The sequence below is a fragment of the Diabrotica virgifera genome, chromosome 7, assembly GCF_917563875.1.
Source record: "Diabrotica virgifera virgifera chromosome 7, PGI_DIABVI_V3a".
Classification (NCBI taxonomy): Eukaryota; Metazoa; Arthropoda; class Insecta; order Coleoptera; family Chrysomelidae; genus Diabrotica; species Diabrotica virgifera.
The window spans coordinates 51,314,232-51,326,510 of record NC_065449.1 but is presented as its reverse complement, the minus strand read 5'-3'; the positions used below and the strand labels follow the sequence as shown (position 1 = coordinate 51,326,510).

The 12,279-nt window shown below is 32.5% G+C and overlaps 1 protein-coding gene across 1 annotated transcript in view; it reads right to left on the bottom strand.

The window, feature by feature from the left end:
• LOC114327326 (epsin) overlaps positions 1-12,279 on the bottom strand; it is a 165,794-nt gene that overhangs the window by 17,849 nt on the left and 135,666 nt on the right. Inside the window, exon 2 of the mRNA XM_028275914.2 lies at positions 4,487-4,715. Within this exon, the coding sequence (XP_028131715.1) occupies positions 4,487-4,715 (229 nt within the window). The remainder of the gene's footprint in view (positions 1-4,486; positions 4,716-12,279) is intronic.

Here is a 12,279-nt window from a genome sequence, read left to right as displayed (position 1 = left end):
TTTGGTGCATCTGTTGGTTTATATGGTTTAGTAGTTTTTTTTTGTTTGTGACGACGTTTGTTATTTAAGACGTAAAGTGGGTAATAGTGCGCAAGAGTGCGCATGATCCTTCCACAAACAATGAAGTGGTAAATAATTAAGTTACCAATTTCCTTTCCAGAGGCCACAAAACTACACTGGAAAATCTATGATTCTTACATATACTAACGAAGATTTATTGAATCCTCTGTATCCAATCAGAAATGACGGCAAAAAAATAAGGGAAACGATAAGAGCTTACGACATTCAAGATCGACTTCAAGAAAAAGACGAACGGATTTAAGTACCTAAAGGAGATACAAATGTAGGCTGTTTGTTGATGGTGGAAGAACTATCATGGCCGTTTATTGCATGAGTGCTGGAGAAAATTATATTCCACTCATGTTGATCTATCACGAGTTAAACCAGAAATTAAAAGAAAATTTCGAACAATCGAAAAATCTTACAAGCTCACCATTGAAGATAAAATTGGAGAACGCCAAGGGAAAAAGATGATTAAGGGACGTGAATGTCAAGAGAAAGGAGGAACAGAAAGCAGCAAAAACGGCAACTGTTCAAAAATGATTTGTTTAAAAATCGCCAGATATCTCGCCGCAGACAGAAAAAAACTTGAAGGCATACAGAACAAGAAGAGAGTGCAAAAGGAGCTAGCACCTGAGTAGTCTGACGTAACAGACACTAATTTGTCAGAGATTATCGATGAAGACAAATTAAATGATATAAAATTAAGTTTCATTTCACCACCAGAAAACCAGCTGCATCTAGGGATATGTTCTATTTGCAGGAAAAAAGAAAAGAACAATATTTTAAAATTTTATAAAAACATTATTCAGTGCGCACCATTTACCAATCGGTGCGCATGATTACCCTTATGGATAAGGAATCGTGCGCAAAGGCACTTTTTTCGTTTTTTACTATTTTGCTTTAATACTTTTTATTTCTCTAAAACCTAGTTTAAATATTAAAAGTAGAATAATTAGAGCTTACGTAACATACTAGCCGTTATGACAGGTTTAAAGAAATTACAAAAGAATCGATTTCTGCTTAAGTGCGCACCATTCCCCCACTTTCCCTTATAGGAAATAATTACATCTTAATATATATAATAAGGCATGGCCTCCTCACGTTTCGCGTGTTGATACACAATATTTAAATGAGGTAAACATGTATTCAAATATTGTATTGGCCCCTCACAGTCCCGACATGAATCCTATTGATCACTTATGAGTGATTTGATGATTTCTGTGGTTTTCCACTCTGCGTTGAATAATTTTGGTTTTCAGAAAAAGTTTAGATCGTTTCTAAGTTATCTCTTTTTGTTTCGCGTCCATTAAATTTGCATGAGTTGGGACTAAATGCTCTCAGAGCTATAATTCCCCAAAGTTCGGGATATCAAGGGTATCGTTTAGAGTTTAGACAACACTTTTTCTCCTATGCCATGCAGCTCATAGACACCTTGGAATGTTCTAGTGATTCGCTGATTGATTATGCTATAAGTGTGGCACAATCATGCTCATAGAGCCTCGACACACCCAAATGTTAAGAAGTCGCAACCTATGTGATCTGCTATTTTAGTCTATTGGCCTATTTTAATATTGCATGTTTTAATTGTAAAAAATAATTTAATTGTAAAATTATATCATGACAGGAATTTTTTACAGAACAAAGTCAAAGTCATAACAATAATACTAACTTTGATTATTGGTATAATTATATTTAAAGACAAATAAATTGGGTTAGTCCAGAAAGCCACTGCGCATCCGCCAGGAAAAATATTCTGATTCGGATTTTTTGCACAGTCTTACTCGAAAGGGAATCCTTTTAACAAGTTTGCATGTTGCCGGGTCCAAAAGTAAGTTAAAAATTTTTGAAACGTTTTTTTTTTGTTTTTTTTTTCTAAAAGTACTTTTTTTACATCGAACAAAGTTTTTTTTTTAGGTTTTTTGGATCAAAAATTTAAAAATTGCGAAATCGGCCATTTTTAACCCTCATAAACTATGTGAAAAACTGAAAATTTAGATGTTGAAAAGGTATGCAGATATTCTTTAAACATCGAAGAAATCCCGAAGAGTTTTTTGCAATACAATATCGAAAACCCCTTTGTTTTTTAATTGCTAATCAAGAGGGCGCGACACTATTTTCAACCGTTGCGTTGCATGTATACGTAATATGCGTAAATACAGCGAAAAGATTGGACATAAATTATACCACACATTCTAGGGTCAAAAATAGTTCGATTGAACCTAACTTACCTTAGTACAAATGTGCTCATAAAAAAAGTTACAGCCCTTTGAAGTTACAAAATGAAAATCGATTGTTTTCAATATATCGAAAACTCTTAGAGATTTTTTATTGAAAATGGACATGTATCATTCTTATGGCAGGAACATCTTAAAACAAAATTATAGTGAAATTTGTTCACCCCATAAAAAATTTATGGGGATTTTGTTCCCTTAAACCCCCCCAAACTTTTGGGTACGTTCCAATTAATTCATTATTGTGGTACCATTAGTTAAACACAACGTTTTTAAAACTTTTTTGCTTCCTAGTATTTTTTCGATAAGCCAGTGTTTATCGAGATGCGGCTTCTTTTTCAATATATTTACGTAAAAATTTTATGGAGGTTTTGTTCCTTTAAACCCTCCAAATGTTTGTGTACGTTCCAATTAAACTATTATTGTGGTACCATTAGTTAAACACAGTGTTTTTAAGACTTTTGCCTCTTAGACTTTTTTTTATAAGTCACCTATTATCGAGATGTAGCTTCTTTTTCAAAATATACCTAAAAATGTAAATTATAAATAAATTTTCAGATTATTAACAGGTCTCTATAACCGTACTTAACCATATACAAATATGTAGTGGATTCGACAAATATTCAAAATATCTCGATAAACACTGACTTATCGAAAAAGTACTAAGAGGCAAAAAAGTTTTAGAAACATTGTGTTTAACTAATGGTGAAACAATAATAATTCAGTTGGAACGTACACAAAAGTTTGGGGGGGGGGTTTAAGGGAACAAAACCCCATAAAATTTTTATGGGGTGCACAAATTTCACTTTAATTCTTTTTTAGGATGTTGCTGCCATAAAAATGCCACATGTCCATTTTCAATAAAAAATCTCTGAGAGTTTTCGATATATGAAAAAAACTCGATTTTTATTTTGTAACTTCAAAGGGCTGTAACTTTTTTTGTGTGCACTATTGTATATAGGTAAGTGAGGTTCAATCAATCTATTTTTGACCCCAGAATCTGTGGTATAATTTATGACCAATCTTTTCGGGACACCCTGTATATGCGCGGAAAAATATTCTGATTCATTTTTGTTTCACCATCTTGCTTGAAAGGTTCCCTGTTAACAAATTTACAGGTTGCCAGAGTCAAAAATGGGTCAAAAAATCTTTAAAACAATTTTTTTTAAACTTCAAATTAATGTTTTCCCATTACATTTATTTATGTACATGCAATGGTTGAAAATAGTGTCGCACCCGCTTGATGAGCAATTAAAAAATAAAGGGGTTTTCGATATATTGCAAAAAGCTCTTCGGGATTTCATCAATCGATGCTTACAGAATATCTACGTACCTTAGTAACATTAAAATTTTCGGTTTTTCACATATTTTTTGAGGGTTAAAAATGGCCGATTTTGAAATTTTTACATTTTCAATCGCTTATATCTCGAAAACTATCACATTTAGGGAAAAGTCACTTGAGATCTTTTCTATTTGGAATGATCCAGAAAACCTAAAAAAAATTGTGCAGAGCAAAAAATTAGTTTTAGGAAAAAACAAAAAAAAGGCTAAAAAAAATTTTTGACTGCCTTTTGATCCTGGCAACAAAAAATTTGTTAAAAGGAAACCTTTTCAAGGAAGATGGTGAAACAAAATTAAATCAGAATATTTTTCCGCACATATATTTTCGTATATTACATATACATGCAACGGTTGAAAATAGTGTCGCGCCCGCTTGATTAGCAATTAAAAAACAAAGGGGTTTTCGATACTGTATTGCAAAAAACTCTTCGAAAATTCATCAACCGATGTTCAAAGAATATCTACGTACCTTAATAACATTGAAATTTTCAGTTTTTCATATAGTTTATGAGGGTTAAAAATGGCCGATTTAGCAATTTTTAAATTTTTAATCGCTTATATGTCAAAAACTATCAACTTTAGAGAAAAGTCACTAAAGACCTTTTCTGCTTGGAATGATCCAAAAAACCTAAAAAACTTTGTTCGATGTAAAAAAATAATTTTAGAAAAAAACAAAAAAAAAATTTTGATCCTGTTTTGGATCTGGCAACATGCAAATTTGTTATAAGGGGTCCATTTTGAGTAAGATTGTGCAAAAATTCCGAATCAGAATATTTTCCTAGCAGATGCGCAGTGGCTTTCTGGACCAGGTATTAAAAAAGGATTATAACAAGCAACCAATTACAAATTACCTTGCCGAATTATCGAAAGTATTTTGGTATGGTGTCCTCTGACTATAAGCTGCTTCCTGTTGATTATAATAGAATGGCCTGGAATGTCCTAGTGGTTGATTTTGGAATGGAGAAAATGACGGATAAAAGGAATTTTGACTCTCTGCTTTATTATCAGTGTCGTCGGAAAAGGCCTTATCACGACCATTTGATGTATCATGTAGATTTTTTATGTCAATATCGGGACTACCTGAAATAAAAATTAAATATTTATATAAACAACTTCCAATATAATTTATATCCTAGTTCTACTAATTTTTATATAGGGTGTCCCAAAATTAGCGGAACGGTCGAATAATTCACGAAATGAACGTCAGATAGAAAAAATGAAAAATACGTTTTTAATAATTTTCAAAAATCTAAGGAAGGACACCAATCACGACCCCCCACTCCACCCCCTAGAGGTGAGGTGGGGGTAGCTTTAAAATTTTAAATGGAAACCCCAACTTTTATTGCAGATTTTTATCCCTTATGTAAAAGTAAACAACTTTAATTCGAAACATTTTTTCGAATTTTTGATAGATGGCGCTATAATCGGAAAAAACTATTTATCGTGATAGCATAGGTAAATTGTAGAAACGGTCTAATATCTCGACAAATACATTTCGAAATGAAAAACCATAAAACACGTGTTTAATATTTTTCAATAACCTATCGAACGACACCAAACACGACCCCCCACTTTACACCCTGGATGTGGGGTGGGGATAACTCTAAAATCTTAAATAGGAACTCCCGTTTTTTATTGCAGTTTTGGATTCCTCATGAACGAGTAAGTAACATTTATTCGAAACATTTTTTAGAATTGTTGATAGATGGCGCTTATAAATTGTATTTTGCCGATTACAGCGCCATCTATCAATAATTCTAAAAAATGTTTCCAACGAATATTGCTTGTTTTTTTATAAGGAATCCAAATCTGCAATAAAAAATGGGGGTTCCTATTTAATATTTTAAAGTTACCCACCACTCCACCTATACGGGATGGGGTGGAGAGTCATGTTTGGTGTTGTTCGATAGGTTTTTGAAAAATATTAAACAAGTATTTTTTGATTTCTCATTTGGATGTGTATTTCTCGAGATATTATACCGTTTCTATAATTTATCTGTGGTATTACTATAAATCGTTTTTTCCGATTATAGCGCCATCTATCCACAATACGAAAAATGTCTTGAATCAAACTTCCATACTTTTCCGTAAGGAATCCAAATCTGCAATAAAAACTAGGAGTTTCCATTTAAGATTTTAAAGTGTTTGATGTCATTCGATAGATTTTTTAAAATTATTGAACACGTATTTTTCAGTTTTTCGATCGGATGTTCAGTTCGCGAAATATTCGACCGTTCCGCTACTTTTTGGACACTCTGTATATTGACGAGTTTTAGAGAAAAAATTAGTATGTATAAGCAAGAAATATTTTGTGATTGTATAAATTGCGTATTATATTTAATTTAAAGTTGATGTGATGAGCGCGGTAATAACCGGCTAAATATGGCAAACGATGGAAAACCTAATACATTGTGAAGTGAAAACAGATGAAACTAATACAGGTGAAAATTATCAGTAGTAATTGCACAAGAGCTCTAAAATTATTGAATTTTTCCCGAGTGTCACTTTGGCAGTTTTAATTTCACGAGCCGAAGGCGAGTGAAATTATGTCAAAGTGTCACGAGGGCAAAAATTCTATATTAATTTTAGAGTTCGAGTGCAATTTGTTGCGATTATTTCATGAATAAAACTGTTCAAAACCAAAATTTTATTGTAATTTATATATGTAAGTACCAATTAGTGAAATTAAACACACAGTTTTTATAAATATGTATTTGACAGTTGAAAGTCATCACTTTTATAATTTTTAAAACATTTGTCATTAATGTCACTGAATGTATTTTTTCGTAGCAACGAAGGGCATCTGACGTAATATGCTTAACGACGGGAGATTATCAAAAATTATCACCTTAATTTGCATGTCTGTAGCTTTCTATTGGTCAGAATCTCCTATGAATGAAATAATCGATATAAACGTAAAAATTAACGTTACGTTACATAGTTTCCCACCTTTAGACGTATCGGAGTACTATGACAACTGTCACTATGGCAGAAAAATTTTATAAAATACTCCTGTCACAGACGTCTTAATGTGGGAAACTATGTAATGTAATGTTAATTTATACGTTAATATGGACAATTTCCACCTCTATTTTATCTCTTTTTATTTTCACAATGTTTTCCATCCGGTAGACACCAATACTTTCTATTCTCTCTAGTTCCATTCCGTCTTATGGAGTATTGGGCGCTTTTGCGTTTTTTTACCGAAAGTATAAGATTGCTGACTATCCAGGTCAGCGGAAATAGGTACTTTCTATATTTTATTCTTCCGCAGTAGTCCGTGTATCTGCCGAGTGGCTGAACTTTCTTGACAATTCTGGAACTCAAACCTGCATTAAGCGGATGGGTACGTATTTTCGGCTGCAATGCTATTCAAATGGGGATTCATTTTTTTTGGAATCATGAGAAAACTAATAAGTATTTTTGAAAAATTTAAAAGCAGAATGAAAGATTACGTTATTGCCGAGGGCCAAAAGTCCCTGAAAACGTCTATAATGTTTATTTTAATAAGTTGTAGGGGTGAAAAACTAAGGGAAAATGTAATGTGATTTTAATTTTAAATATCTCATTCAAAGGAAACTTTTTATTTATTCTAAGGGACTTTCGGCCCTCGATAATAATTTAGTCTTTCATTATGCGGTTAAATTTTTTGAAGTTATATTTCTGTAGGCGCGATGGGGGTGAATTTTAATATGAAAATCCTTAGTGCCGGACGCAGGCGCGTTATACCTTTGCTCTGATTGGGTGTCAAATGAGATGTCAAAAATTATCCAATATGGCGGATGTAGCGCAGCTATTGTGGTTTGTTGTGGTTAAGTATGGCTGTTGTGTTTTAAATTTTGTGAGAAGGGAAACAACAGACAAAAGTTAGTTAATAGTTATACTGCCTTTTTAAATAGTTTTCGTATAAATTTTTGGACTTATTAACATAGTAAAGATGCCCGTTACATGCCAGGTGAGGAGTGTGGAAGCCCATCAAACAGAGAAGTGGAATTTTATTCTGTGACTGCGGTTTTCAATCATAAAATTACTGATAAAAAACAATTATCTCGGAGACGTAGAGATCTGTGGATAACATCAATTAAGCGGGACGATCTCATACAAAACTACAGAATCAAAGAGTCCAGTATATTTTATTGCTGGTAAGTGTTTTAAAAATATCTTATCAAATTTTGTTATGACATTTAAACATAACCCTCATATAGTCACATAATAATATTTTATATAAATCTACAGTCGGAAAAATGAAAGAATACCCATGAACGAACACATCAATCGCTTTACTAAAACAGCTTTAGTATTTTAATTCCACAAGAATCAAACTTATTTGATTAAACTAACAGAATAAGCAACTGTCAAAAAAATTTTAGAACGATTAGTTGCTATGTATATCTTTCCACTTTATTCAAATGTCTCGGTAGTTAAATTCTGCGTGGGGTGAGTTCAAAATAATCTAAACCTGATAGGCGCAGGTTCAATTCCCAATGCAAATTTTTATTGTTTTTTATTTTTTTTATACATTTTATGATTGTAAGTATATTTATTATATTTTTTTTTTCAGAAAATACGTATTTAGTTAAAATTTTCCCAACAATTGTTCGGAAATAATTTCTTTGGTTTCATTTTTCAATGTGTTTTATTCTTTTATTTTTTTAATTTTTCGTATTGTTTTAATAAAAATTTTTGGAAAGTAGTAAGTATTAAAATTAGTTTTAAATAAAATATAAATAAACTGTTATATTGATCTCGTTGAAATCATATAATAGAAGTATAACTTCTTACGTGCGTACAAATTACACACATTCTTTTTTAAAAACATTTATTAGTTTTTTCAGGATTTGAAAAAAATGCGACACCATGTCCGAGGTGATATTTTCCAAATCGAACATTCGCTATCTTTGTCATACAACGCACTGAATCAAATAGGATATGGATATGATGACAAGACAGTGACAGTTTTAAATATTTTAAATATTTGATATGGCATTGGGAATATTTTGAGTTGTTGATTAAATAATATTGATAATGTATTTGATAAATAATTGATTTAAGACGTGAACTTAATAAAAATTATTTATTGTTTATTAGGTATTTATGGAAGATCCAAGCAAAGAATATATCAGAATTATATTCTGTGATCCAAGTATTTTGTTGTTAAAGATGTTCAAAATAATTGTAAGCGTTCCATAGTAACAATATATTATTAAAAAATCACTTTAACACTTTTCCTCTTTTCTCGATGGAGCATTAGTTTTTGTTGTACATATAAATTATTACAATCACTGAATACATAGTTAGCGAAAATATTATCACATTTATTAACTGAATTAATATTTTGCAATTATACAAATAACAGTTATCCAAGAAAATTCAAAAGCCATCTCTTTAAAGTTAATGAGGACATTGTCAAGTAGAATGCCATTCTATAGTATAGTATAGTTGATCCAAAAGATGGCATAACCCAGACATCCAAAGTGAAAGTTATCCTTCAACACCAAATTGTTCTATATGGTCCACACAATGTCCAGAAAAAAGTCGCACCATTTTGAGCGTCGGGTTTGGGGGGGAGAGGGGGTAGAAATCGGCAAATTCGTAGTTTTTTAAGTTTTTCGCCAATATTTCTAAAACTATGCGGTTTAGCATGAACAGCCTTGTATACAAAATTGTTCTACATTAAATTTGAAATAAAAAAGGCCCTATGCATAATCTTTCTAAAATGAATGGTTCCAAAGTTACGGAGGTAGTATAGTATAACTGGTCCAAAAAAAAGGCCTAACCCAAACATCCAAAGTAAAAGTTTTCCTCCAACACCAAAATGTTCTATATAGTCCACATATTGTTCAGTAAAAAGTACCACCATTTTGAGCGTCCGGTTTGGGAGGGAGAGCTGGGAAGCCGGTAAATTAGTAGTTTTTTTACGTTTTTCGACAATATTTCTAAAATTGTGCTTTAGCGTAAACAATGTTATATACAAAAATGTTCTACATAAAATTTTAAACAAAAAATGTTCTATGCATAATTGTTATAAAAGCAACGGTTCCAAAGTTACGGAGGGTGAAAAGTCGAGGTTATCGATACTTTTTATATTTTTTGGGCAATATTTATGATAAAACTATAACAAAAACCCAGACATGCAAAGTGAAAGTTATCCTCCAACACCAAATTGTTCTATATGGTCCACATAATGTTCAGAAAAAAGTCACACCATTTTGAGCGCCGGGTTTGCGGGGGGAGAGGGGGAGAAATCGGTAAATATAAAAAGTATCGAAAACCTCCACTTTTCACCCTCCGTAACTCTGGAACCGTTGATTTTATAACAATTATGTATAGAACCTTTTTTGTTTTAAATTTTATGTAGAACATTTTTCTATAGACCATTCCTTACGCTAAAGCATAGTTTTAGAAATATTGACAAAAAACTTAAAAAAACTACTAATTTACCGACTTCTCCCCATCTCCCCCCCAAACCGGACGCTCAAAATGGTGTAACTTTTTACTGAACAATATGTGGACCATGTGGAACAATTTGGTGTTGAAGGAAAACTTTTACTTTGGATGTCTGTGTTAGGCCTTTTTTTGGACCAATTATACTATACTACCTCCGTAACTTTGACACCGTTCATTTTAGAAGGGTTATGCATAGGGCCTTTTTTATTTCAAATTTAGTGTAGAACAATTTTGTGTAGAGGCCTGTTCATGCTAAACCGCTTAGTTTTAGAAATATTGACGAAAAACGTAAGAAACTACGAATTTGCAGATTTCTCCCCCTTCTCCCCCCCCAAACCCGACGCTCAAAATGGTGTGACTTTTTTCTGAACATTATGTGGACCATATAGAACAATTTGGTGTTGGAGGATAACTTTCACGTTGGATGTCTGGGTTTGGGTCTAACTATACCATACTACTAGTAATGTTTACATATTCATACCAGTGTGAATTTTACTACACGTAATTTGCCGTGTAAAGACAGAAAAAGTAGGGATAGGCGTAAAATATTTGCGAATTATGTACCGATGGCCTTAGAAAGCCTTAAAATTAGTTTTTCCACCAATAGAGAGAACAACCCAGTACTTTTTGTCTGATTAAATATACAGGCAAGATGTCAGCAAAAATAGCCAAATACATAAAATGGAAAAGAATAACAACAGATTTTAGAACAAACAACAACTTAGAAAATATTAAGAACAACAAGAGTCAAAAGATAAAGCACATACTCAGTGGTTTATTCAAACTTACTTGTGGTGACTGCCTAAAGTTTTACACAGGTCCAATTGATGGAACCTTAAGCAAACGCATATCAGAACACAAAAGAGCTTTCAATAATATAAAAATAGACATTACGTATTCAATTCACCTTCTAGTTACTCTTTTAATGACCAATATCAAGTTCTCCATACTTTTAAGTGTATCCAGATATATTTACAGTTGTTATTAATAACGAACAACTGAATCATCCACCCTGAAAAAATTATGCTGCAGGTTTAAGGCCCACACCAGACGGGCCACTCTGCAGTGCTACTCTGTGGATCCACAAAGCAGCTTCCGATGATTTACCGTGAGTTCTTATGTGAAGTGGACTTCGCTCCCCAGACGAGCGACTGTGGCCAGCCACAGTTGCCGAGCCTCACTGCTTGTGGCGTCCACTAGTGGCAAACGCCATTCAGACGGACCACTTTTGTAGCTGCCGCAGATGTTTACGAGAATTTATAGGGTGAGCACCTAAAATGAATTTCGATTCGGAACGGTTTTTGATTGAAGTGCAAAACAGACCGGATATATGTGATACAAAAACCCGAGGGCATATTTATAGGGCATTCAAAGGAAAAGCGTGGGACGTCATCTTTAAATTATTTGTTTCTGATTTTAGCACCTCGATGCCAAAATTTCTGATTTTTTGCACAATAGACCTTTAGGTAGCCCTATCGAAAAGAATAAATCCCATAAGCAATGTTTTCTCTATTTATATTTACATTTTATTATACATTGGATGCATTTGAACTGAACAAAACAAATACGATTTTGTTTGTTTAATTATGTTAAATAGTGGGGTCCCATCCTAGGTCAGAAAAGGTTTTATTGTTTGTTGTTGAAAACAAAACGATAAGATGTCAGTTAAAAAGAAGTTGCAAGCTAACATGTTTTTCACTTTCACTCAGTTGTCAGGTTGTATCAAACTATTTTACGCCTGTAGGATACCAGATGTACTGGTTGATTTTTTATGTGCTTCTTTCTGTGATATAGCTGTTTTGTCTGGTTCTTCTTAATTCCATTTATTGAGTTTATTGGTATTTTTTCAAAAGCGTTGAAGTTTTATAAAAAATATTTAAAACTATGGACATTACAAACACTGACTTTGACGAACACACTTTTTAAAAGATTATTAGCCGGCAAGTTTTTAATGATTTGAACAAGCTTACTTTTTTTCTCACTTATTACTAAAGACCGGATTATATGTTTTTTGCATATCGATAACCATCAAAGATACAATCAAACGCTTCAGGATGTGGACGAATTATGATAATTAAAGGCGTTTGACACTAATTTAATTTTACATATTTAGAATATTTTCTGTTTTTTAACATATTTTGATGGTTTGAACATATTTTCGACCGTTTGACATATTTTTAACATATTTTGGCATATT